Genomic DNA, 23,823 nt, shown 5'->3' with positions numbered 1-23,823 from the left:
ACGCATCAGTGAGGGGAAAATGGCACAAAAGCAAGACAAAGGAAAAGACTCGATGCCATGTAACTAATCTTGGTAGCCTCACTTTTGGGTTTTAAATCAAATACTGAATCAGATTCTTCAACGTTTCTCTTTTTAAAAATTCAACGAAATTACTTAACTCGTTTGATAAATGTAGTCATGCAATTTTAAATGACTATAAAAATTAGAGGATCAATGCCTAATCCTTTGGCAAAGACTGAAGGCGGCAGTAGTGCTAGACACAGATAACCTTGCGTTTAAGCTCCTCACTACTGCTTAGAGACCATCGATTCTGCCTGCGAGGCCAATCCGAATTCCTCATCTCGGCATTCAAAGCCTTTAGTGACCTCGCCACAACTGTACCCAAAGAGCCCTAACTCCCACTACTCCCTAACCTACCTCTCACTCTCGGCGCGCACGGCCTCTGGACAGACCTGATCTCTGGGGGGGAGGGGGGGTGGCCATTTCCCCTTTCCCGCCTGGGTGGAAGTCTCCTTCCATCTCAGGCTCTGGCTGGCCCAGGCCTATCCAGCACTCCAGCCAACCGCGCTGTCGCTCCGCAGCCACGCACTTCTCCCGGCCCTTTCCGGGTCTCTCCTCCCCGACTCTCTCGGTGTTGCCCCGGGGCCCCTCTCCCTCAGCTCCAGTGTTCCCCCGGGGACTCGCCCGTCTCCCCGGTCAGTCACAAGCTCTGCGGGTCGATGGTTGTCTGTTAGGTGCTTCGAGCCTGGGCGAAACCCAGACCCGGACCCCTCGGGGCCCTCCCCCCAACTCTTTCGGGCGCTTCTACGATCCTCCCCCGGCTCCCCACGCCACCCTAGCTGCCCCTCGGGGCTCCGGCCCCCAGACCTCCCCGCCGCCGCTGCCAGTCCTTCCTATCCTATCCGGCGGGGGTCGGCGGTGACTCACCGAAGGGCCAGCGGCTGGGGGGTCGGAATGCGCTCACTTCCTCCCGCGCGCACCTGCCCGGAGCTGTTGGAGCGCCGCCCAGCCGAGCCTCCGGCGGATGTTTTTCTGTCCCCGCGTGGTCAGCGCTCGCCAGCCGCCCCCTCCCGGCCCGAGAGCCAGCCGTCGCGCCCCCCCCGGCACCAACTGGCATCGCGGAGTTGAGCCCTGACCACAGAACCCCCAGCCGCCAACACACGCGGCAACCACAAGCGTGGCCTCTGGCCCCGAGAAGCTAGGCAGATGCACACGCGAGCGCGCACACCCGCAGGCGTGCAAGAAACGGGTTCAACCAACACCTCCCCGCCGCCCTCTCCCCCACCCAACTTCTGGGAAAGGGCTCCTGGCTCCGCCCCAGCCTTTCTTTCCAGAAGACCCCTACTCCTGCCCCTATATGCCTACCTCATCTTCATTACAGGCGGTTAACTCTCACCTCTCCTGTCCCATGACTTCACACACACCAATCCCCATTGGGCCCCCCCCTGCCTACAGCATGACCACCACCACCACCTTCAAGCTCCCTAGCTCCCCCCTAGTGTCCGCCCCCTACTGGTTTGGCTCCAGGATACAGGAGCAGAAGGTAGTCTATGGTCCAAACATCAAGGGTGTCGGCTGGTGCCCCACAAAGGCACCAGCAGAGCTACTGACCACTGACAAGACTTCTGGGCCCTTCTATTAGTCAGGCCTTCTAATCCACCTGCTCCAGCCCTGAGCAGTCCAAGGCCATGCCTCCCACATGCCAGCCTATATCCGGGCACCTTGCTCCTCTGTGAGTTTTCTTTTCTTCTCTTGGTGCTCCTCTGAAATGGAAAGGATATCAGACCTGACTAGGGGGAAGGTGCGGTGCAGTCCGCACCTCCAGCCACTTAAACTGTCTTCTTGGAAGAAAACAGGGAGTTTGGGGCGGACTGGCGAAGTTGTTTCTGAATGGTGAGGAGGTGAGAGGAAGGGTAACCCTCTGGAAAAGTCAGCCAGAAGTAGTTGGATCTGAACCACTGGGTGGCAGGGAGTGGGAGTCTTGGGGTAAATGGAACTAGAGACTTACAAGGAAAAATAGAATAAATGCCAAAGTGATTGGCCCTGTGGGTAGGAGAATAGCTGGAACAGGGGTCTTTGAAGTGTGAAAAAGGGAAAGAAATCCAGCTTGATTGGGGCAATTAGTACCAATGAGATGGCCAGCATTAGACTGGTCAGAAAGGAGAACTTGAGAGTTCACTTGAGTGAGGATGGGAAGAAGTAGATCAGAATCCTTACCAGAAAAAGCAGGAGTCCTAAAGTTAGCTAGAAGGATGGAAAAAGGATACCTCTTCCCAGGGTAGAAGTGAGGGTACTGACCCAGGAAAAGTAGGCTCATTAGCAACACTGTTTCTCAAAGCAGACATTCAGAATTTCAAGCATACACCGACCAAAAGCAAAATGTTGCTGGAGGCAGGTTTTGAAGGCGGTAGGGATGACAAGAAGCTTAAGTGTGAAAGGGGCAGAATTCTGTGCCAGGAGATAGCAGCCCCAGCAGAAGCTCTCAGCTGTGCACACAGAGCTGCTCACCATCATTCAAAGAAAGGGACGTCTAGCACCAGCCACAGCAGTCACTCTTTTCGGAGGGCTACGTGCCAGGGACAGTACCAGGAGCATTACACGCATTATCTCATTTCATCCTCTTGACAACTCTGTGAGTTAAGGAAACAGGTTTAGAGAGGTGAACTAACCTGCCCAATGTCACACAGCTCTTAAGTAGAATCAGGATCTATATCCAGAGTCTGACTCTATAACCTATACTCTTAATCACCCATCTTTAGGTTCTCCAGAACCTGCAGGAAACCCAAAAAAGGATGTCAGAGGATAAGTTCCTAAATTCTCATTCCATAATGTACAGGAGATAAGGGCGGTATCTCTGTGAAACTGGAGCGATCCATACCATTAGGGCATTTAGAGATGTTCTTCTTTGAAAGAACCATCCCCAGACATGAGGAGAACCTTTATTTGCAGTATGTTTAGGGGTGATGAACAATGGATAATCTCTGGGATGCCTGTAAAAAAGAGACACCTGCCCCCCAGCCCTAATCTCTGAGGGGCAGCCATATCTCTAGGATACTGCAAGGAGACCCTGCCCTAGGGTCTGAGAGAAACATTCTCCACTCCAGGTGCCTGTTCGCTCTCCTGGAGCCTCTGGCTGTCGCACCCTACTGCATCTCCTCGGTTTGGCTGGGGCACAGGATTAGCCATCCCCAGGAAATGCCTCCCTCCGGTCCAGGCAGGGATCCCAGCGTACACACCCCTGAAGTGTGTGTGTGTGCGCGCGCGCGCGCGTGTGTGTGTGTGTGTGTGTTACAGGGCGGGGGGAGATGGTGGAATGCTTCCTCTCCAGGCCAGGGAGGAGTTCTGGGGACCACCTGGGGGCCCCCACCCGTCCCACCTCCTTGCTGGGGAAGTGCCCAGTCCAGTGCCCCTTCCATGGCCACCTCCCTCCCCCTAGCTGTGTGGGGCATGAATCAGCTCTCACAGCTTGTTAAAGCTAGACCTCTTGTTTTCATGCCCTCACCTCAGGAAACAGAGTTACAGCTTTTCCAGCTCTACTCAGCAGGGGGCCAGGGTCCTCACTTTATAAACATCCCCAAGCCTGTGAGAGGGCACGGAGATGGTGTGAGACAGGAGCCCAGGGGAGAAAGACAGAAACTAAGACTCGAGGAGAGAAACAAAGAAAAGCCAAGGAGACAAGACCAGAGTAGCCTGAACAGAAGCCAGGAACGGTCCGAAAGGGCCGTACTGCGGGAATGGCCTTATGGATGCTCTGGGCTGGACAGGCTAAGGGGACCCTGGGCGGCTGGGGGATCATCTGCTTGGTGATATCTCTGCTCCTCCAGCACCCAGGAGTCCACAGCAAGTGCTACTTCCAAGCTCAAGGTAAAGCTGGGTGAGGCGTTAGGGAAGGACAGGAGCAGAGGGCACTGGGAGGAAGGGGGCTCAGGGGTGATCCTGTGTCAGAAGACCCAGACCCCCCGAGCTGGGAAACAGGAGAGGGTAAACGCGGGGGCGGCAGCACTTACTCCCTGCGCTCCAGCACACTAACATTTCCTGCTCTTCCCTAGCGCCCTGCCACCATGAAGGGAAATATTTCACCCTGGGCGAGTCTTGGCTCCGCAAGGACTGTTTCCACTGCACCTGCCTGCATCCCGTCGGTGTGGGCTGCTGTGACACGTGAGTGACCACTGAGGGCCAGAGAGAATGGCTCTGATGTGAGTGACTGAGAGATGGCCAGGTCATGACTAGATTGCTGTGGTGTGAGAATGAACAAAGTAGCAGTATGAAGCTGGCCGAACCTGAAGGTACCAACAAAAATGTGAGAGAGAAAGCTTCAGGCTACAAAGTAAGGGGAGTTGGGGTGGATCTGGAGGGAAAATATTCCTGCTATGAAACGAAAAATATCCATATATGGCAGGCAAGAGCTCGGTTAGGGGGGACAGGGGCACTGGGGGAAGATATGGGAGGAATGCTGGGAGGGGGGATGCGAGGCAGGGATAAAGGTGGACCTTCACTGTCCTGACTCCTTCCCCGTCCTTTGGTTCCCCAGGTCCCAACATCCTATCGACTTCCCCGCTGGGTGTGAGGTACGTCGGGAGGCAGGAACGTGCCAGTTCTCCCTGGTGCAAAAATCTGACCCCCGGCTGCCCTGCAAAGAGGGAGGGCCCAACCCAGAGTGGGGCTCAGCTAACACCCCTATTCCTGCGGCTCCTGCTCCCCACTCCAGCTAAACTCAACCGACCGCCCTTTTGCTGACTGCCCACTGCTGCTGCCACTTCCAGGGAAACCACTAGAAGCTGCCGATTTATTCTGAATAAATAAATTAATGCTACAGCTGAAAGCCTGCCTCTCATTATCTGTGCCACTGGACCCCAGGTGGAAAAAATGGGCCCTACTAGAGTCCAGGTGCTGAGTTCTCAGGATCCTGAAGAAAGTAGTGCCACGTGGGCCAGTTTCAGATGGTTATGGTGCTGGTGCTGGGGCCTGGGGCCGCATATGAGGCCAGGGTAGGGCTTGTAGGCAGCACCTTGATGGGGAGGTCCCAGCTGAAGGTGTCCACGGGCACTTGCTCAGGCCCTGTCCAGGTGACAGGCTCGGGCTGTTCCATGGGAGGTAGGAGCACCAAACCTGGTTCTCGGGATGTTACAAATTCAAAATGCAAACGCCACTTCAGGGATACTGTGGGAAAAAAGATAAAGGTAGAAGCATTAGAAGCCAGGAGTAAAACCCAATGACAGGATGTGGTTAGCAAATGAGAAAAAAAAAACAAACTTGTATTCAGGAAGAGCGGGGAGGTGTGGGTCAGGGAGCTAGGATCGAGAGTTTGGCTGAAGAAATCTAGTGTGTAAACTGGAACCGTGACAGTAAGGATGATGGCATCAACTACCTAATAACCCAAGTGTGAGACAGTCAAGACTTCGTAGCTTGAAGTAAATGCAATGGCGAGTCAGAGATCAGTGCATCACAGGGTCCCAGTGGGTAGGGGGAGTGAAGATGTGCAAAGCTGTTAAGAATTTAGGGGTCAGTGCACCCAGGAAACAGGCTGAAGGTCTGAGAAAGTGTTAAGGGTCACAGACTGGATATGGGTATGTCTGGGAGTGTGTTAGGAATCAGAATTCATTATACGCTACCTAAACGCAGCATCTTACCGTGCCCCCCACCCCCGGTAATAGTCAGCGTCTCACCAACGGCTGTGCAGAAGCCTGGTGTGGAGCTGAGAGGGATGGGGAGGGAGAAGCTCGTTCTGGTTGTATGTAGGCAGGACTCCTGGTGCCGGGCATGAGTGACATGAGACACAGAGGGGGCACCCCCTGCCCCGCGGCGCCGCTGGTACTCAGGCTGCACACGCTCCTCCGTCTGTAAGCTCACTGAAAACTGGGAGCAAGAAGAGAAGTGCGTGCTGGCAGGCGCTGGGATGCGCTGACTCCGGGTGGGAGGGCAGCCCAACCTCACACTGTTTTACCAGAGGGATCCTGGGTGACCTCACTGCCCATTTCTACCTGCCACCCCTCTTTATGCAGACCCTCTCTTTCCACCCAGACCTTCAGACCCAGTTCCCCCAAAGTCCCTCTCCTTTCTCACCTGCAAACAAGCTACAGTTCCTTCCCCTAAGTTTAAGGTCCCCACCACGTCCTCGCCAAGTCTGTATACAGATTTGAAGATGCCAAATGTCCCAACTTTTCCTCGGCCATCACTGATGTTGTACAGATCTGGGGAGAATGGGACACAGTAAGCCTGGGGTCCGCACTGGGGAATGTCTAGGGCTGGAAGCCAGAGGCCAAAAGGTGGGGCTTTTCCTTTAGAATCTGGGGTGAGGTATCACTGGATCCTCAGGAGAATGTGGCAGCTAGGAGACTCAATCTCTGAGACAGGAATACTATGAGGGGAGGATGGGGTGGGACAATGTGAAGGGCTTCTCACGGAGGCTGCGGCAGGATGTGGCAGCCATGAGGCGCTCCCCAGCCAGCTCAGCGAGCCATGAGTCCTTCTTGCCACATTCATCCTCTTCCAAGAATGGACTGGATGGGGCAACTGCCTCCTCCTGGGGAAAGCGGACATCTTGAAGGCCTGGAGAGAAAATGAGTGGAGAGGTGGTGGGAGAGAACAGAGAGAAGAGTAGTGGGTAGGGTTTTAGACTCCAACCTGAGAGGGCTGTAGGTAAGGGGCGCCACGGCTGAGGCACGCATCTCACCTATGCTCCAGAACCTTCTCTCCCCAACCCCCTCACACCTTCACTAAGACCAGGAAGCTTCCCTCCAGCCCCTCTCACAAACCCTCTAAGGATCATTTCTGCTTTGGTGAGGCTCTTCTCCAGCCCTTCCCTCCAGGAACCCTTACTTACCAGTCAGCACAAGAACCCTCAGAGGGACCCTGAGTAAAGTGATGGGTGAGTTGACACGCTGGCAGCCAATGGTCAGTTTGTAGACATACTTGACTGACTGACCCCGAAAGGAGGGTGGTCCTTCTATAGGCAGCACTTCACTGTAGGAGTCTGGTTGGGAGGTAGTAGTCAGGGCAGCCAGAAGCAGCCAGAGAGGTCCTCCCTCCAGGAGCCTTAGAAGGCAATCGAGGGGTCAGGGGGCAGTCACTCACATGACTTCGACTCTCCAGGGTCTAGCCGCAGGTCACAGAATAGGATTTTTGGTGGAGTGGAAAGGATACACTGACCCCTCTCACCTAGAAAAGATAAGACTGCAACTTAATAATCCCATTGTCTAGTACTGGAGAAGGCTAGCACAGCAAGTGGGGGCAGTAAGCACTGCCAACAAAGGGCAACCCAAACCAAGCCACTCCTCTTTTCTCGTTGTGAAATAGGAACAGTTTTACGCCGCCAAAGCAATAACTACACTCTTCCACATCCCCAGTGCAACAGAGACTATAATGACCCACCAGAACAATCTGACAATTTCACCCTTGGGTAACAATGATTCCATCCCCCTCCAAAGGCAAATGCCCCATCTCTAACCTCGGTGTGGTAGAAAGACAGTCTGGCTCTCAGGCTGGACATCTGGCTGACTGGAGTCAGGGGGAGGCAGTGCTACTCGACTCTCACTGGCATGGAACTGGCAGTGGATTTGGGCACTGGCCCATGCCAGAGCCTCACTATGGGAGGAGGAAAAGAGGACATCAGAGGGCAGTTCCTGACCTCACAAATGCTCCCCCAAACTCCCTACCACACTGAGAAGACCAACACAGTGAGGCGGCTGTCCTCTGGATCAGAGAATCCAGAACCCCAAAGAGAAACCATTAAACAAAGAGAAGTATACTGGGTAAAAGGGGGAGTGGGGGAGGAGAGAGGAGAGGAGAGTGGTGGGCTATGTCACCCACATCTTAAATGTTAAATAGCCTTTCCTACAATGAGAGCACAATGAGCAAGAAGGTGGTGCTGTAGTCACAGGACAACCTGAGCTCTGGCTCAGCACTATAGATACCAGGCTTCCTCCCAGAAGGACCAGCTTCTTCAGTACCGGCACCCCCACCTGGATGCAGAAGTGGCCGTGGGGGGCAGGGGGTTGGTGACGGTCACCACACACTCCAGCGTCTCCCCTGCCAGAAACACAGGACCTCTGCTGAGCTCTGCTACCACTTCAATCATGGCAGCTCCGGAATCGGATCTAGAAGGAAACAAGGGGTATCAGAGGTCAGTACCACGGCCCGGAGTGGTGTCTCAGGTGAGCCTGGGGGTGAGGACCCGGGGAATGGACGTTCAGCACCAGGGTGTCAGAGGGAAGCGCCCAGATTTGGGATGCGGGAAGGCGGAAGGGAGGTATGGCGGCAGCTGACTCGGCACTGCGGAGAGAGAGGGAGTCGCTCTGGATCCCAGCCCCCAGCCCCGCTCAGCGCCGAATATTCCCCCTACCCCGCCGGGACCCCCAGGCTGCCTCCGCCCCCTTCCCTCGAGGTTCCACGTCCCAGCCCAGGGCCACGGCCGCCCGGCAGCTCGCGCCCCTAGCCCGGACACCTCGCACGGTCGAAACTGGGGGCTCGGTGCACCGAGGCCCTCGATCGCCCGCCCCACCGGGCCGGGACCTAGTGCGTGGCTGCGGCCGCGGCAGAGGCGGGACTTCCCTCGGCCCCCGCCCCCCCACCTCTTCCCCCTCGGAGCCCCTTCCGGCCGGAAGCGCCCGGCCGGCAGGGCCGGAAGGGGCTCGAGTGGTCCCGCTACCCTGGGTCACCTTCCCACGGGCTGGCACCCGGGTGCGATCGCCGTCCCGGATACCGGCCGGCGGGACCCGGCGCCCACCCCTCGGGGGGGTCTGGTGCCACGGCCCAGTGACTGAGCCGGTGCTGCCGCGAGCTCCCAGGCCGGCCCCGGGGGCGGTGCCTGGCGGGCTGGTCCCGAGGGCTCCTCCCCTCTCCGCGGGCCCAGTCGCCCTTTGGCAGGGCCAGCTAATCACCGCGGCCCAATGACGTCGAGGCCCTATCCTTCCCGCCCAGGACCCAGAGAGAGGACCGAGGGGGAGACCGTGGCGGCTTTATTGCTGTCGCCGCCACCGCAGCAGCGGCAACAGCTCCCCGGCTCCACGGAGACACCAGCTCACCTCAGCTTTCCCCAGAGGCCGGCCCTCCGAGAGAACACCTAACAACAATCCGCGCCCACATCTGGGCTTGGCTGGCCAGATACTTTGTACCAGAAAGCTCGGGAACCGAGACCACCGAGGTCGTGGGGACCCAGAATCCAGGGAATATGAGAACCGGAGTCCCAGCCTCGGAAGAGACCAGCTGTGCCAAAGGGGATCCACAGGCTTATTGCCCTGAAAATACTGGAGGCACTGAGGCTGTGCAGGTTACAGACTGCCAGAACCCTGAAGACAGTCAACCCCAGAATGAGCAGGGCTACAGCAATCCGCAGGACTTTGGGCCGCTGATGGCTTCCTATGAGGGTAAAGCCAAGGGCTACCAGGTGCCTCCCTTTGGCTGGCGCATCTGCCTGGCTCACGAGTTTGCAGAGAAGAGGAAACCCTTTAATGCCAACAATGTCTCGCTAAGCAACCTAATGAAGCATTTGGGCATGGGCTTGAGGTGAGTAGATCCCATTGCCTAGACTACCTTATTATACCTCACTTTGTTCCAGCAGCGGCAGGAAAGGGTGAGAAATAGGTGGATACCTTGTCCTAGTCAGGTGGCCCCCATTCCCAACGTAATTCTTAAGCCCATGGTTTTGGAGGGTGAGACCAGGTCACATCTCTTTGCAACCCCCTTCCTTCCAGTAACTTGTCTTTTTAGCAAGAAGGAGCAGGAGCATTTGGGCCTTGTAGTCATTTAGGCTCCCTCTCACATACATGCTCTTTTCCAGAGATTGCTCTTTGGGATTAGCTGTACTTTGTGACAAGGTAGGAAGGGATACTCTGGCAGCTGTGGTACTGATACAATGTTGTTTTCTGGGGAGGGGGTGGGATTCTCAGCCCCAGATTCTCCTGAGCAGCTGGAGTATTCATTGAACCTTTTTTAGGCACAGCATTTAATAGTCCCAACACCCATCAGCTTCTTTCCTCAAGCTTTGGCTCCAGGGAAAGGGTGAGAGCCTTCCTGCTCTCAACTATAAGGAGAGAGCGATAAGAGGTGCTATTCACTCTATTCCGGAATAGATGGCCCGTTATATAAAAAGCAAAGACCTTTGACCAGAGAGGCACTGCCTTAGGTGTCCCCAGAGCTTAGTAATAATCTTCCAGAGCATTTCCTGGTCTCCCCCTACACAAGGGTGGCAGACACTCCAAGAGCTTATCCTGGGCTGTAGAACTCCTCCAGATTCCTCTAGATCCCCACTGAGTTCAAAGACTAGTGATGGGGCCAAGACCTATTAACAGGAGCAGGTGGATGTGAGAACAGAAAGCATCACCCAGAGGTCACCCTGAGTCAGTCCACACAGTAAACACAGAGCTGGGGAGGGAGGCTTAAAGTTCAGGAAACCCAGGCCTGGCAACCTCTTAAATAGGGGCTCCTTCTCTTCCACAGTCAGTGCTCTGGGGCTGGGGTGGGGAGCCCGTGTACCTAGCCCAAGCCCTAGGCAGTGGGAAGGGCCTGTGGCTGCCTGGGTATCTGACTTCTTTGCCAGCTCCCCTGGGTGGCCTGTACCAGACAAAAATAATCCCTCCAGGCTGCTTCTGAAATTGACCCGGCCTAGTTTTGACCCCAAAAGGCTTTGGGTCAAAATAGGATCTAGGGCTGGGGTACTGAGAGCAGCACATTGGGGTGCATGTGGTGGGGACGTGGAGGTCAAGAACCCATCTGTAGGCATCCTACCCCCCAGTCCCTAAGTATGAGCCGAATCACAGAGGCCTGAAGCTGTGTTCAGCCCCCTGGACTTGGCTCTGCATCCCAGGACAGGGTGGGGATCACTGACACAGGGGTTTTGGAATGAGATGAGGTCCTGCAATGAGGAGAAAGCAGGGGTGAGACAAGCAAGAATTCTGAATGATTATTCTTAAGTGGGGGCTGAAATTATGGAAAAGGCCAAATAGGTCAGGAATGGCCAGCAGCTAAGTGGAGTGAGAGAAAGGTGGGCTCTGAGAGGGAGCTGAACTGGGGGTAGGTACTGTGATTAGGAGCTCCAGCAAGACAGAGTTCTCTTGGCCTTGGAGCGGTAAGAACTCAATTTTGGTTGCTCTCCCTTTCAGCCAGAATCCATTCATTCAGTAAATATGTATTGAGTGCTTGTTCTGCGCCTGATACTCCTTTGTTCTGCCTATCTTCATATCTTGCATTTCTCCCTCACTGCCCTAATCCGCGCTGTGCCCTCCCTCCCTTCACCAATCCTTTGTGGCCTCCAGTTTCAAAGTCCAGTTTCCTCTAAGCTGGCAAAGAAGATCTGCCTTCCAATCATCCCATCCTTCATCTTCCCTCCCTCTCCTCTCACCCCCAGAATGTACCCTCCCTGTTCTTTAGTCAGATTTTCCCTCCCCTTGCTCCTGTCCCTGTTCATTTCTCTTATGCTCCATTGTCTGTACATACGTTCTTTGTAAATTCAGCAAATAGTTACTGACTGCAGACCATGTGCCCTGCCCTGTGCTTGAAGCTGTGGGTAATAATCAACTAGTCTTTGTCACTGTCCCTTTCCCCAAGAAACTTAAAAGTATGTCAGACTCACATGAGGAACACTAAAATAACAGGACAGTGTCTTACTGGGAGTTGAGACAGTGTATGCACAGATATTCCACTTTGTGGCTTTCCTATCTACTGTGCCATTTGCCCTTCCAACCATTCCTTGAGGTAGGAAGGGCAATAGGTATCCCCATTTTGTAGATGAGGAAACTAAGCCTCAGCGGGGTTACCCAATTACATGGTTACAAGTGGTGTGCTTGAACAATGTGTATAAACTAGCTGGTGAGGGAGAAGAGTGGAATTGGAAGAGAGTTTGGCAGGGCAGGGGTTGCTTAATGAGGACCCACTCTGAATGGGAATTTGTAGGAAGGAAGATTAGAAAATAGACTTGAGAGAGATGTCAAAGCCTTGAATCCCAAACAGAATCTTTTGCCTATTGGATACAGAGCTGTGATAAGACCAGGAAAATGTTGGGGTTTTTAGAACGCTTTACTGGGATATTATGAGAGAGCAAAATTAGAAAGCTTATAGTTTAAATGCTGAACTTAAAAGAAAAAGAAAAAAAAAAAGAAAAAGACTTAAAAGGAAATGCCCCCAAATGTAAACACTGGTTGTATATAGGTGGGATTTTTTTCACCTTCCACCTAGTGCATTCTCCAAATTTTCACCTTTCATAATCAGGAAGAAAAATCATCATTTTAAAAAGAAGAAAGTTATCGCAGCAGCCTATGCCTGTATGTGGGGTGGGAGTGATTATAGATCAGGAAACCATAACTGGAAAGTTCCTGGAGTAAATTAAAGCAGTGGTGGTGGAGTTAGTGGTGTGAAAAGATCAGAAAGTTCCTTCTAAGGAGAGTAGAGAGGAGAAACAAAGACAGTCACATACTGTGACCTGGGGTGACTGGGAAGATGAGAGGACCTTGAATTGTAGAGATGTTGAGAGTAGGAGAGGTTTGGAAGTGAAGGCGATGGGTCCTCGGGACATTTAATGGGAAGTCACAGCTGGGTGTCCAAAGAGAGGCCGGTGACTGCCGCCCGCCGCCCCTCCACTCACACTGCCCCTTGCTCCTTAGGTACTTGCAGTGGTGGTACCGGAAGACCCAGGTGGAGAAGAAGACACCTTTCATCGACCTCATCAACTCTGTGCCCCTGAGACAGATCTATGGTGAGCCTCACTCCAGCTCTCCCCAGTCACAGAGGGCCCAGCGTCCAGGCCTACTGCAGAGCTAGGCAAAGAGGCTTTCAGCTTATTTAAGTTGCTCTGACCCATCCCCTAGGGTTTTTTCCCCAGCTTTATTGAGATATAACTGACATATAACATTGTGTAAGTTTAAAATGTACAATGTGTCGATTTGATATCCCCATGGTGTTTAGAGGAATCCATCTTTATAGTCTAGAAAGTGAGAAATGGGCTCGTTTTCCTCTCCCATGCCCCACTAACCATCCTGATTCTTTCTCTAGGTTGTCCCTTGGGTGGCATTGGGGGAGGCACTATCACCCGAGGCTGGAGAGGCCAGTTCTGTCGTTGGCAGCTTAATCCTGGAATGTACCAGCACCAAACAGTCATTGCTGATCAAGTAAGAGCCAGGAGGTGGAGGAGAGGTCCAGGCAGTACTTCCCAGGCCAGGAAGGGTCTCTTTGCTAGTGTAGGATGTGGCAATTAGAGATGTACATGATTCAGTCCAGTAAGTACTTTCAGGGTGCTTTCTGTGTGCCCAGCCCTGTGCTAGGATGTACTATAGGAACGAGACACTCAGAGCACACATTTCCTGAAAGAAAAAAGGTACCCCTGTGCCCTTCATTTTTCTAGTAAATGCCTCCTACCTACTTTGCTGTCCCAGTTCCACTAGCTGAGCCAGTACCCAGCCACAGAGAGTCAGAGAATTCCAGGATCACTTAACCTGGTTGAAAGATCAGAAGGGAAAACAAACCAACAGTCTACAAATGCACAGGAGGACAGGATGCAGAGCGCCCACTGCTCGCCCTGATTTGCCAGGCTTCAGCCAGAGGCCAGCTTCTCTGCTGGTGGTCACTCCTCTGGAGGTCTCTCTGGCTGGGGGCCTGGGAAGCCCCTCTCCCAGGCATAGATCTCCAGACTTCTTCCCTTTTCTGAAGCTTCACTTCTTTTCGCTGTGTTCCTTCATCAAGGAGTGATGAAGGCCTTTGATTGCCAGAGGCATGTGGTCCACCTTTCATCATATCTCTCTAGTGCCCTCCCATGTTGAGTTGTCCACCAAGTTCCTATTTCCTGTCTGAGGGAGGCCTCCAGCTTTCAGCTTATCTTCAAAGGAGAAATGACTAGCAGACCTTGAGTCCTGTTAATGATAATGCCCTTCCTAGTTCAGGTTTACCAGCCTTGCCCAATGGCCCAGGCTTCCTCTGTGGCTCATCCCTGAGGTATCCCGGGGGAATGTCTTCCAGCCTTGTGACTCTTTTGTATAATATTTAATATTTAAAGACAGTCCTACAAGGGAAGTACCATTATTAGGCCCATTTTACACATGAGGAAACTAAGATTCAAAGAGATTTAGTAACGTGCCCAAGGTTACATGGTTAGTAAATGGAAGCACAGGGATTCAGAACCAGTTTTCTCTGCGGTTAAAAGCCTGTGGTCTTAACCATTACCTACTATTCCAACAACATAAAAAAATTATTTGATATATACATTAAATATAACAGGCATATATACATTAAAGATATCAGGCATACTTTGAACCAAGGAAGAGATATTAATCCCTCATAGCCCTCCTTCCAGAGGAGTCAGGGAGTCAGAATGTGAGCACATTATAACATGCTAGACTAGAGGGGTAGGGGGACACACAGCAGAATGACTCACTGCTTGAGGAGAGGAGATGGCATTTGACCTAGGCCTTGAAGGATGAGGGGTTTTACCAAATGGAGCATGAACATGAGCAAAAGCGTGGAGGAGGAAATGTAGTGCTCTCAGGGAACAGTATTTGATATGAGCAGAATATAAGGGCTCGAACAGGTAATGAGTCTGATGGGCGGGGAGAGGCCACATCAAGAAGGACCCTGAAAGCCAGGTAGATGAGTTTAGACTTTAGCCTGAGGGCCACGGGGAGTCACTGAAACATTATAAACACAGACTAACATATCTTGATTTCTCTGTAAGAAAGGTCAGTCTGAAATCCAAATTTCAGAAGAGGCAGAAGAGTAAAAGCAGAGATGGTGAGGGCCTGGCTTAGGGCACTAAGACCACATTAGTGAAGGGAGATAGATGGGGGAGGCACGACTCGGTGGTCACTCCGAGCCTGGGGGGGAAGGCCTGGGGGATGAGTGAGGCTGTGGTGCGTTGGTCGCCACTGCGGGCTCTGGCAGGGCAGGAGCTACTCTGAGGAGAGGGAGACTTGTTTGAGGTACCTGTGGGTTACCCCGTTCCAGCCCATGTACCTTCTTGGTTTAGTTCACAGTGTGTTTGCGCCGGAAAGGGCAGACTGTGTACCAGCAAGTCCTGTCTGTGGAGCGCCCGAGTGTCCTGCAGAGCTGGAACTGGGGCCTGTGTGGGTACTTTGCATTCTACCACGCCCTGTATCCCCGAGCCTGGACTGTCTATCAGCTTCCTGGCCAAAATGTCACCCTCACCTGCCGCCAGATCACACCCATCTTGCCCCATGACTACCAGGTGAGGCTCCCCTTCTGTGTTTCCTCCATTGCTCTCCCTTCCCCAGGATCTGTCTCTCCTGGAAGTTCCATGACCTATGCAAGAGGGGGTGGAGAGTGAACATCATGCTGGTTTCCCAGGACCACCGCCCAATTGGTCTTCTGTCTCCTGGCAGACAGCCTGCCAGGCAATATGGGGAGATGCAAGTGGAAGATAGAGTATATTGCCGGGTATTTGAGTCAGATCATCGGTGCCAAGGACTGATCCTGGGGAGTGGGGCCAGAAGGGATATGCTGGGACCATCTGAGTCTGATCTTCTGCTCCCAGGACAGCAGCCTGCCTGTAGGAGTCTTTGTGTGGGATGTGGAAAATGAAGGGGATGAAGCCCTGGACGTGTCCATCATGTTCTCCATGCGGAATGGACTGGGGGGTGAAGACGATGCCCCGGGGGGGTTGTGGAATGAGCCCTTCTGTCTGGAGCGTGATGGGGAGACTGTACAGGGGCTGCTTCTGCATCATCCAACCCCTCCAAATCCCTACACGATGGCTGTGGCTGCACGACTCACGGTATGGAGGAGGCTGCCCCATACCATAGCCTCTGAACCCCTACTCTCAGCCTGGCCCTAGCCCAGCCCCCATGCCACCATGGTCTCTTCACTTCCTCACCTCCTGAGTCCCACCCTCACCACCCTAGCCTCTGGAACTTGGAGGCGGGAATATATTCAGGGGAGTTAGTCAGGAGCCAGCGTACCTGTGGAGTTTCTCCTCACAGAGTCTTTGGCCCCTTAACAGGCAGATACCATGGTAACCCACCTCACAGCCTTTGACCCTGACAGCACTGGGCAGCAGGTGTGGCAGGATCTACTTCAGGATGGACAGCTGGACTCCCTCGCTGGTAATGGGGGGTCTGACAGGGAGGTGGTGGGAAGAGAGGTTGTCCCTGTCTTGGGAGCAGGGGTGGGAGGCCTGGTAATAAGCAGGCTTTAGTCCCATGTTAGGGACCCCTGCGGCTGAAGGGGGTGCCTGTGCTGATTCATCTTGCGCTTCTCTCAGGCCAAAGCCTCCCCTCGCAGAAAGGAGTAGGCATCGCTGGGGCAGTGTGTGTTATGGGCAAGCTGCCACCTCGAGGCCAGTGCCGCTTGGAGTTCTCACTGGCTTGGGACATGCCCAGAATCATGTTTGGAGCAAAGGGCCAGGTCTACTACAGGTGATGGGAATGAGAGCGCACAGGGTCCGTGGTGCTGGGGCTCTGAGCTGGAGCCCACATTCTCATCCCTCCCCTTTCTCTCCACCCCAGGCGGTACACAAGGTTTTTTGGCCCAGATGGTGATGCAGCACCCACCCTTAGCCACTATGCACTGTGCAGATATGCAGACTGGGAAGAGAGGATCTCGGCTTGGCAGAGCCCGGTATTGGATGACAGGTGCCAACGGGGCCCATCTCTTGCCTTTCTCCCAGGCACTCACACCTCAACTGGGACTCCTTGATTCAGTCTCCACCCACCAAAGTCAGCAGAGTTGGGCTGGGATTCACTTGGGACCCCTACTCTGCTGAACCCCAGAATCCGTCCTTTCCTGGGAGGTCCACACTCACTGGACTGTTCCCTCCTCCTGACTCCCCAGATCCTTGCCTGCCTGGTACAAATCTGCGCTGTTCAATGAACTATACTTCCTGGCTGATGGGGGCACAGTATGGCTGGAAGTTCCTGAGGACTGCCTACGAGAGGAGCCGGTGGGGAGCATGTGTCAGCTCCGCCCCCTCCTACAAGAGTATGGTCGATTCGGCTACCTTGAAGGTATGGGCCGTTGGTGTACGCAGTATGGCAGGCCATATCCATGAGGCCAGTTGGTGCCCTGCCCCCAGGCGGGATGATGGATTTTGCCTATCCCAGGGTACTGGTTGGGATGAGGGGTAAGTGTCAGGTATGGAGTGTGACAGTGCCCCACCCCCAATGCTAGAGGAGCAGCTAGGCAGGGCAGTATGAAGGATCAGCAGGAATCCTGGCAACAGTGTGTCTCCTTCATTTCTCCAGGCCAGGAATATCGCATGTACAACACATATGATGTCCACTTTTACGCTTCCTTTGCCCTCGTCATGCTCTGGCCCAAACTCGAGCTCAGCCTGCAGTATGACATGGGTGAGGGTCCCTTTTGTGCCTCTTCTGCCCTCTTAGCTCCCCACGCCCCTGAACCTTTGTGGTCCCTCACACTGCCTCTTCCACCCAAACATAATGTGGATCCTGCGTATTGGTTCCCCTCTGGAGTCATACACACACAGTTCTGTGCCCTACCCCAAGCCTACCCACTCCCTGCCCCGCGCCCCCCGCTTGTGTATCTGCTCCCCCAGCTCTGGCCACTCTCAGGGAGGATCTGGCACAGCAACAGTACCTGATGAGTGGGATAATAGCACCTGTGAAAAGGAGGAACGTCGTGCCTCATGATGTTGGGGATCCAGGTAAAAGTCCCTCCACCACAAGTGAGCTTCTCTTCCTCGATTTTTGCACCCTCTACCCTACCCTGCAGTGCAGATGAAACAGGTTTTCTCCCCTCCCCAGATGATGAGCCATGGCTCCGGGTCAATGCATATGTGGTCCATGATACTGCGGACTGGAAGGACCTGAACCTGAAGTTTGTGCTGCAGGTTTATCGGGACTATTACCTGACGGGTGACCACTGCTTCCTGAGGGACATGTGGCCTGTGTGTCTGGTAAGGGATGCATGTGCAGTGCTCATGCCAGGGGCATGCTGCCTGGTGTTTGGGGAGATCCCGGCTGGCTACTGTTGTCTTTTCTTAGCATCTAGGTCTTCAGTATCTTGGTCCCTCTCTAGGCCGTGATGGAGTCTGAAATGAAGTTTGACAAGGACCAAGATGGACTCATTGAGAATGGAGGCTATGCAGACCAAACCTATGATGGATGGGTCACCACAGGCCCCAGGTTGGGGGGTAGGGATTTCCAGGGGCCTGAGGTGGGGAACTGAGCATCAAGGGATTGTGGGCTTAAGGACGAGTGACTGCCTATTATTTCTACATGGGAGTGGCTAGAGCTGCCAGGCTAATCCCTGAACCTGTGTCTCTGATCAGTGCTTACTGTGGAGGACTGTGGCTGGCAGCTGTGGCTGTGATGGTCAAGATGGCTGCTCTGTGTGGGGCACAGGAGGTCCAGGATAAATTTTCTTCCATCCTTAGCCGGGGCCAAGAAGCCTATGAGAGACTGCTGTGGAATGGTGAGTTGGGGGATCCTAAAGAATCTTAAGGCAGCTCTGGGGAGGCAAGGAGCCCTACTTTGTCCTTCCCCTTCTCCAGGCCGCTATTACAACTATGACTGCAGCTCTCAGCCTCAGTCCTATAGCATCATGTCTGACCAGTGTGCTGGCCAGTGGTTCCTGAGGGCCAGTGGCCTAGGAGAAGGAGACAGTGAGGTGAGAGACTAGGAGGAGGAACCGGAGAGAAAGGTAAGGGTTTTTCCTGGAGGTGGGAACCAAGTTTAAGAGACTGTGTTTCTTCCCTTGCCCCATTAGGTATTTCCTACCCCACATGTGGTCCGTGCTCTCCAAACTATCTTTGAATTCAATGTCCAGGGCTTTGCAGGAGGGGCCATGGGGGCTGTGAATGGAATGCAGCCCCATGGTGTTCCTGATAGATCCAGTGTCCAGTCTGATGAAGTCTGGGTGGGTGTGGTCTACGGGCTGGCAGCCACCATGATCCAAGAGGTAATTCACTCCCTTCCCCAACTCTCTGCAATCTGTACCTTGGCCTAGCAAACTTCCTCAGCCATCAAACTTATGTACAGCCTGATTCAATGTCATCTTATCCATCCAGAGAGCCTCCCCCTTTTCCCTGGCATGCATTCTATCTCCTGCCTTCAGGCTTCTGCCTGTGAGTCAAGCTTATCTCCCCCACTGGCTGGGAACTCCCTGAGGGCACAGACCCTATTCTCTCCATCTGTCCAGCTGAAATAGCTACTCAGAGGTTGCCAAGTAATATGACTGCCATCTCTCCCGACAGGGCCTGACTTGGGAGGGCTTCCGGACAGCTGAAGGCTGCTACCGTACTGTGTGGGAACGCCTGGGCCTGGCCTTCCAGACGCCTGAGGCGTACTGCCAGCAGCAGGTGTTCCGCTCGCTGGCCTACATGCGGCCGCTGAGCATCTGGGCCATGCAGCTGGCCCTGCAGCAGCAGCAGCATAAAAAGGCCCCTGGGCCAATCGCCAAACAGGACACGGGACTGAGCACCAGGCCCAAACTTGGACCAAAGGAAGCCGTGGCAAACCCAAGCCCAGAGTGCGCCTCGTGAACTGTGGAAGGAGGCGCTAACAGCCCAGCCTTCAGCCTGGCCCTTCCTCCTCCTCCACACCCACCCCCACTCTCCTGCAGCCCTGAGCCACCAGGACAATCATGCCCTCCCTTCTCCCCACCCAACCGCGCCAGTAAAGAGGGGTTGAGGGTGACCCATGCGTCAGAATCACTTATTTATTTCTTTCTTCACCCCATCCCCTCACTGCATGAAGTGTTCAAGGAGGTCAGTTGATTCCCCCAGGCCCATTCATGGGGTGACAGACATACATGGGTACAAATAAAAGACCCAGAAAGCCAGTAAGTGTGGTGTGTTTGAGTCCTCAGGCTTCCTGACAGGGCACCAGGACCTGAGGCGAGCCCCCTCCCGTCCCTTTTCCTCTGAACACAGACTGGGGGCTGCAGACCATGACTGAGGCCCCCACATCCTCACACCTAGCCTGAATATCTGCCCGGCAAGATAACAGACGTGGAGCTGTGGGTAGAGAGCCATCCTCCCTCACTTGTGAGATTTGCATGCAGGGGAGAGATGGGACCTGGGCAGGAGGACGCTGAGAAACTGTCAGGCAGTGTTAACTTCAGGGGAGGCTCTGTGCTAGGAGCTTGAGGCATGTGATAGAAGAGGCAGCAAGAATTGCTAGGAGCCTGGAGCTCATGGTCCAAGCTGTCTTTTGGTACCTCTGACTGCAGGGCAGGCAGCTCCAGCTGGGGAGGGTCCTCGCTGGGGAGGGCACGAAGCTGGCGGGACAACACTGAGGAGACAAATGCCCTTCAGGGCAGGCTGGGCTTCTCCCCTAGCCCTTCCTTAATGGTATCCTCAAGGATCTCACCTCCACGCTCAGCTGGCAGACTCCCCCTTGTGTCCGACGAGTACATCACAGGTACGAAAAGGAGACAGAAAGAGAACAGCAGGACCTAGAGCGCAGGAGAAACGAGATGAAGAAGGGCTTTGCATTGCACCCCTATCCGTGCCACCTGAGAAGAGAATCTCTCCTTCCATCACCATCCTCACCAAGACACAGGTGCTGCCGCTGCTGGCTTTGTTTGCTGTCTGAATCATCATGGCCTGGAGTCTCCTCAACTGATCCAAAAGGGACCTAGAGGAAGAGAGGGGACAGACAGCAGGCCCTGGCCTGGCACCCTGACATACAACAAAACCCTCCTGTTAAGTTCATCCCCTCCACCTGTGCACTGGATCCTCTCTTACTTTTGGACCTATTTTTGCAAGTGATCTCTTCCTCTCTGTGAACAAAATGCCTGACCTCACTAAAACAAACACACACGTCTCTGCCCTGATTTAAACTCCTTCTGCAAACCCCTTCAGTGGTTCTACACTGCCTGATCGGCTCTGCACACAATCCTCACTAGGGATTATACGTTCTCTACCTTCCAGCCCAACTCACCCTTGTTAGGGTTCCAGCCAGACTGGACTATGCTGTGTTCTCTCTGCCTAGAATGCTCCCCACACCTCCACCCCAGAATCCTATCTACTATCAAATGCCATCCGCCACATGAGGTCTTTCTTATTCCCTCCTTTCTCCTTCTTGATACTTATCCACAGTTACTTGCAAATTTATTCCCTGCTACTATGAGCTTCTTAGAATCAGAGACCCACTAAAGGCCAAGCACCAGACCTTACACGTGGGAGCTGCCTAATTAGAAATCAAGTGTGGAGCAAGAGAAAGACTGAGACAGTATTAAATGGGAGGGATGAGAAAGGACTGATGTCGAAGAGTTGCTTACAGATTCTCCTCCTCCAGGAGCTGTACTTTGTTCTGTAGCTCCAGATTCTGGGCTGTGTATTTCAGAACCCTGGAGGAATAACAGGGATGTGGGGGCATGGCCTGTATCCACCCTTAAAAAACCTAACACTTCCAATTACCTCTGTTCTCTCCACCCCCGAGTTCCGCTCCCTTTTATACCTGCTCTCTAAACGCCCCACATACACCTTCTTCTTTCTGCGGCTCTCTTGAGCAGACTTTTTGTTTCGAATCTTCCTCCGCACTCGTTTCAGAACTTGTTCCTCCATCTGAGAGAAGACAGGAAAAGGGGTATCATCCGAGGAACATTAGACCAAAGAGTTTGAAGGCAACTGAGTTCGATCTTCCCAATGTGGAAATTCCTTCTACAGCTTCCCTGACCAACAGGCACTCTGCTTCTGTCTGAGTGCCTCTGAGGACCAGTTGTTAATGCCCTCACAAGCCAAGCCACTGTAACAATTTTATTAACTAAAAAAAAACTTCCTTATTGTGAGCCAACATCTGCCTCTATTATTTCTACCTATTAGACTTACCTAGCACCTGATCTCTGGGGCTGTAATAGAACAAAGGTCTTTAACTATTTAAAAGCACTTGACATTTATTCAGAGTTTAAAAAAAACTGGGCAAAAAACAACTCATCATCTTATCTACTCTTCGCAGGATGGACTGCATCCTCTTAATATCTGTAAAAGATCGGGGCTCAAAACTGGACACTAAGATGCTTTCTGGCCAGTAAAAAGGAGAGCAAGATGGTTACTGCCCTTCTAGCAGCAACACTGTTAGTTTACTGGTATCCAACGATACAGCTTCCAAACTCCATTCACTTTGTTAGTAGCCATATCACACTGTTGACTCAACCTGTACTTTTCTTTTTTCACAGCTTGTGGAATCTTAGTTCCCTGACCAGGGATTGAACCCTGGCCCTCAGCAGTGAAAGCACAGAGTCCTAACCACTGGACTGCCAAGGAATTCCCTCAACTTGTACTTTTAAGAACTTAAAATTCTTTTAACCTTTCTGTTAATGAACATTGATTTCATCACAGTATCACAATGCTGTGCATGTGAAGCCACCACTCACTGCTTGAAAATCGGGATTTTACACTTATTCTTGTTATACTACTCAATCCAGCCTTGATGAACCTTAATACTTAATTCTACTATTCAGCTATAGGTAGATTAGTGCTAAACCAGTGAAATATAAGTGTCAGGGACCCATGCTTGCACAGTACTTTCCAAATCCCTTTACTAATATTACCCTGATAATTCTGAATTTTTACTTAAAAAGCACACCAAACTTTGTACAAGCCCTGCAAAACCACCATCTGCCCTTGCACCCAGCACACTAACTACATGCTCCAGCTTCCTAGTAACAACAAATGTGCTAATCTCTCACCTCAGTTCTTTTTCAAGTTACTGATATAAAATTAACAGAACTGGCCTACTTGGGACTCACAACCCTCCTCCAATGGGAGTCTTACCTTAGTAAGAGGAAGCGTCCCAGGCAGGGTAAGCCCCTCCTTCTCCAAGAGCCTCTTCTCCTCCTCAGTCAGTATTAGCCTAGCAATCTCCTGGGGTTCCTGAGAGGTGGGCAGCAGAGTTGCAAAGGGATGTCAGAAACGAATGGGGAATCCTGCCCCAACCCGTGCAATGCGGGGAATAATCCTCCTGTAAATCAAGTCAAGTACCTGCTCTGCCGGCTCCTCCACATGCAATGGAGTCATCTGAGCCCCCTCTTCTCCATATCTCTCAGTATCTGAAAAAGGGAAAGTATGAATAGCCAGGCCCGTGAGTCCTCTCCTCCCCCAAAACTTCACTTATTACAGACTTACCTAGATCTATGGAGACATGCTCCCGTGAGAGAGAATAGGTGTGATCATGGTGGACAAGACAGGGGTTAGAATTGCTGAAAACGGTCAACGATGCTGGGGGACTCGGCAGGCAGCTCAGGAAATCCTCTACGTCCCAATTGCTCAGAGCCTGCATAGGGTTCAGATTAACAGGCTTTAACCTATCACCTCCCACTGCCTCAGGGACACACCCCACAACCGGCCCCGGGCCTCCCCGACTCAGACCCCTACCCACCTCAAAAAGTGGCAGCTCCCAACCCAGCGGAGCCTCCAAGGCCTCATCGGGCGCCGCCACCAAACCTCCGCTTTCCTCTAGCAAAAAGCCCAGCAGGTCATGGTCACCCGGGTCCAACGCCAGCTCCATATGAGACATCTACGGAAAGGATGTGCAGAAACGCAGGAGTTCACCCCTCCACCCGGCCCCAATCCCCAACCCTACGCGCGACCCGGACCGTCAGTCGACCCCACCTATAGGCTCCTCAGCGGGGTTTTTCCTCTTAGCTGCTAGCAGGGTCTCTGAAAACGGACCCGCCTCCCAGACTCGATTCCCCGCAACTTCCAACACAACACAAGTGACGCACCTACCCGAGAGGCATTCCGGGACTTGGAGTTCCCCCCGACGCGGAAGCGGCGTCGGTGCGCGCCACGTCCCGGGCGCTATGCAAATAGAGGGTACGTGCCTGCCGCCCCCTCACTCCCTGGGGGCGGGCATTCTGGGGAACCGACCCCGCCTTCTCCCCGGGCTAGAAGAAGGAAGGATTAGAGCCTAAAAGGGAACT

General features: G+C 53.3%; 4 protein-coding genes across 11 annotated transcripts; 2 read left to right on the top strand and 2 right to left on the bottom strand.

The window, feature by feature from the left end:
* Positions 1–2,925: 2,925 nt before the first annotated feature.
* Positions 2,926–8,938, bottom strand: RGP1 (RGP1 homolog, RAB6A GEF complex partner 1). 4 transcript variants are annotated; one of them, XM_033858249.2, is made up of 9 exons: positions 8,658–8,938; positions 7,962–8,096; positions 7,448–7,584; positions 7,075–7,158; positions 6,824–6,973; positions 6,403–6,549; positions 6,064–6,191; positions 5,667–5,856; positions 2,926–5,160 (listed from the first exon to the last, which is right to left on the bottom strand). In XM_033858249.2, the coding sequence occupies exons 2-9, from the start codon at positions 8,075–8,077 to the stop codon at positions 4,937–4,939; spliced, it is 1,176 nt and encodes a 391-aa protein (XP_033714140.1). In that variant the 5' UTR covers positions 8,078–8,096; positions 8,658–8,938; the 3' UTR covers positions 2,926–4,936. The 4 variants fall into 4 exon arrangements, with proteins under 4 accessions (XP_033714140.1, XP_033714142.1, XP_033714139.1 ...); XM_033858251.2 differs by lacking the exon at positions 8,658–8,938 and adding an exon at positions 8,444–8,582; XM_033858248.2 differs by lacking the exon at positions 8,658–8,938 and adding an exon at positions 8,342–8,473.
* On the top strand, positions 3,735–4,712 carry MSMP (microseminoprotein, prostate associated). Its single transcript, XM_033858253.2, has 3 exons — positions 3,735–3,864; positions 4,050–4,158; positions 4,532–4,712. Exons 1-3 carry the CDS (start codon positions 3,735–3,737, stop codon positions 4,710–4,712), a joined length of 420 nt encoding a protein of 139 aa, XP_033714144.1.
* Positions 8,939–9,117: 179 nt separating the features above from the next.
* On the top strand, positions 9,118–19,737 carry GBA2 (glucosylceramidase beta 2). Of its 2 annotated transcripts, XM_033858246.2 has the most exons (17): positions 9,118–9,504; positions 12,597–12,688; positions 12,985–13,100; positions 14,948–15,166; positions 15,473–15,712; positions 15,938–16,040; positions 16,199–16,352; positions 16,443–16,568; positions 16,768–16,940; positions 17,178–17,282; positions 17,492–17,599; positions 17,700–17,851; positions 17,974–18,080; positions 18,227–18,369; positions 18,449–18,564; positions 18,664–18,855; positions 19,151–19,737. In XM_033858246.2, the coding sequence occupies exons 1-17, from the start codon at positions 9,170–9,172 to the stop codon at positions 19,436–19,438; spliced, it is 2,769 nt and encodes a 922-aa protein (XP_033714137.1). In that variant the 5' UTR covers positions 9,118–9,169; the 3' UTR covers positions 19,439–19,737. The 2 variants fall into 2 exon arrangements, with proteins under 2 accessions (XP_033714137.1, XP_033714138.1); XM_033858247.2 differs by lacking the exons at positions 9,118–9,504; positions 12,985–13,100.
* Positions 19,601–23,771, bottom strand: CREB3 (cAMP responsive element binding protein 3). Of its 4 annotated transcripts, none has more exons than XM_019949060.3 (10): positions 23,630–23,771; positions 23,280–23,417; positions 23,027–23,174; positions 22,883–22,950; positions 22,676–22,774; positions 21,360–21,466; positions 21,181–21,249; positions 20,450–20,534; positions 20,268–20,352; positions 19,601–20,189 (listed from the first exon to the last, which is right to left on the bottom strand). In XM_019949060.3, the coding sequence occupies exons 2-10, from the start codon at positions 23,415–23,417 to the stop codon at positions 19,873–19,875; spliced, it is 1,116 nt and encodes a 371-aa protein (XP_019804619.1). In that variant the 5' UTR covers positions 23,630–23,771; the 3' UTR covers positions 19,601–19,872. The 4 variants fall into 4 exon arrangements, with proteins under 4 accessions (XP_019804619.1, XP_019804620.1, XP_019804618.1 ...); XM_019949061.3 differs by having other exon boundaries at positions 23,626–23,766; XM_019949059.3 differs by lacking the exon at positions 23,630–23,771 and adding an exon at positions 23,513–23,627.
* Positions 23,772–23,823: the final 52 nt, after the last annotated feature.

The sequence above is a fragment of the Tursiops truncatus genome, chromosome 6 (genome assembly GCF_011762595.2).
Source record: "Tursiops truncatus isolate mTurTru1 chromosome 6, mTurTru1.mat.Y, whole genome shotgun sequence".
In the NCBI taxonomy this organism is placed as follows: Eukaryota; Metazoa; Chordata; class Mammalia; order Artiodactyla; family Delphinidae; genus Tursiops; species Tursiops truncatus.
The sequence above is the reverse complement of the archived record's forward strand: the minus strand, read 5'-3'. Positions and strand labels throughout refer to the sequence as shown.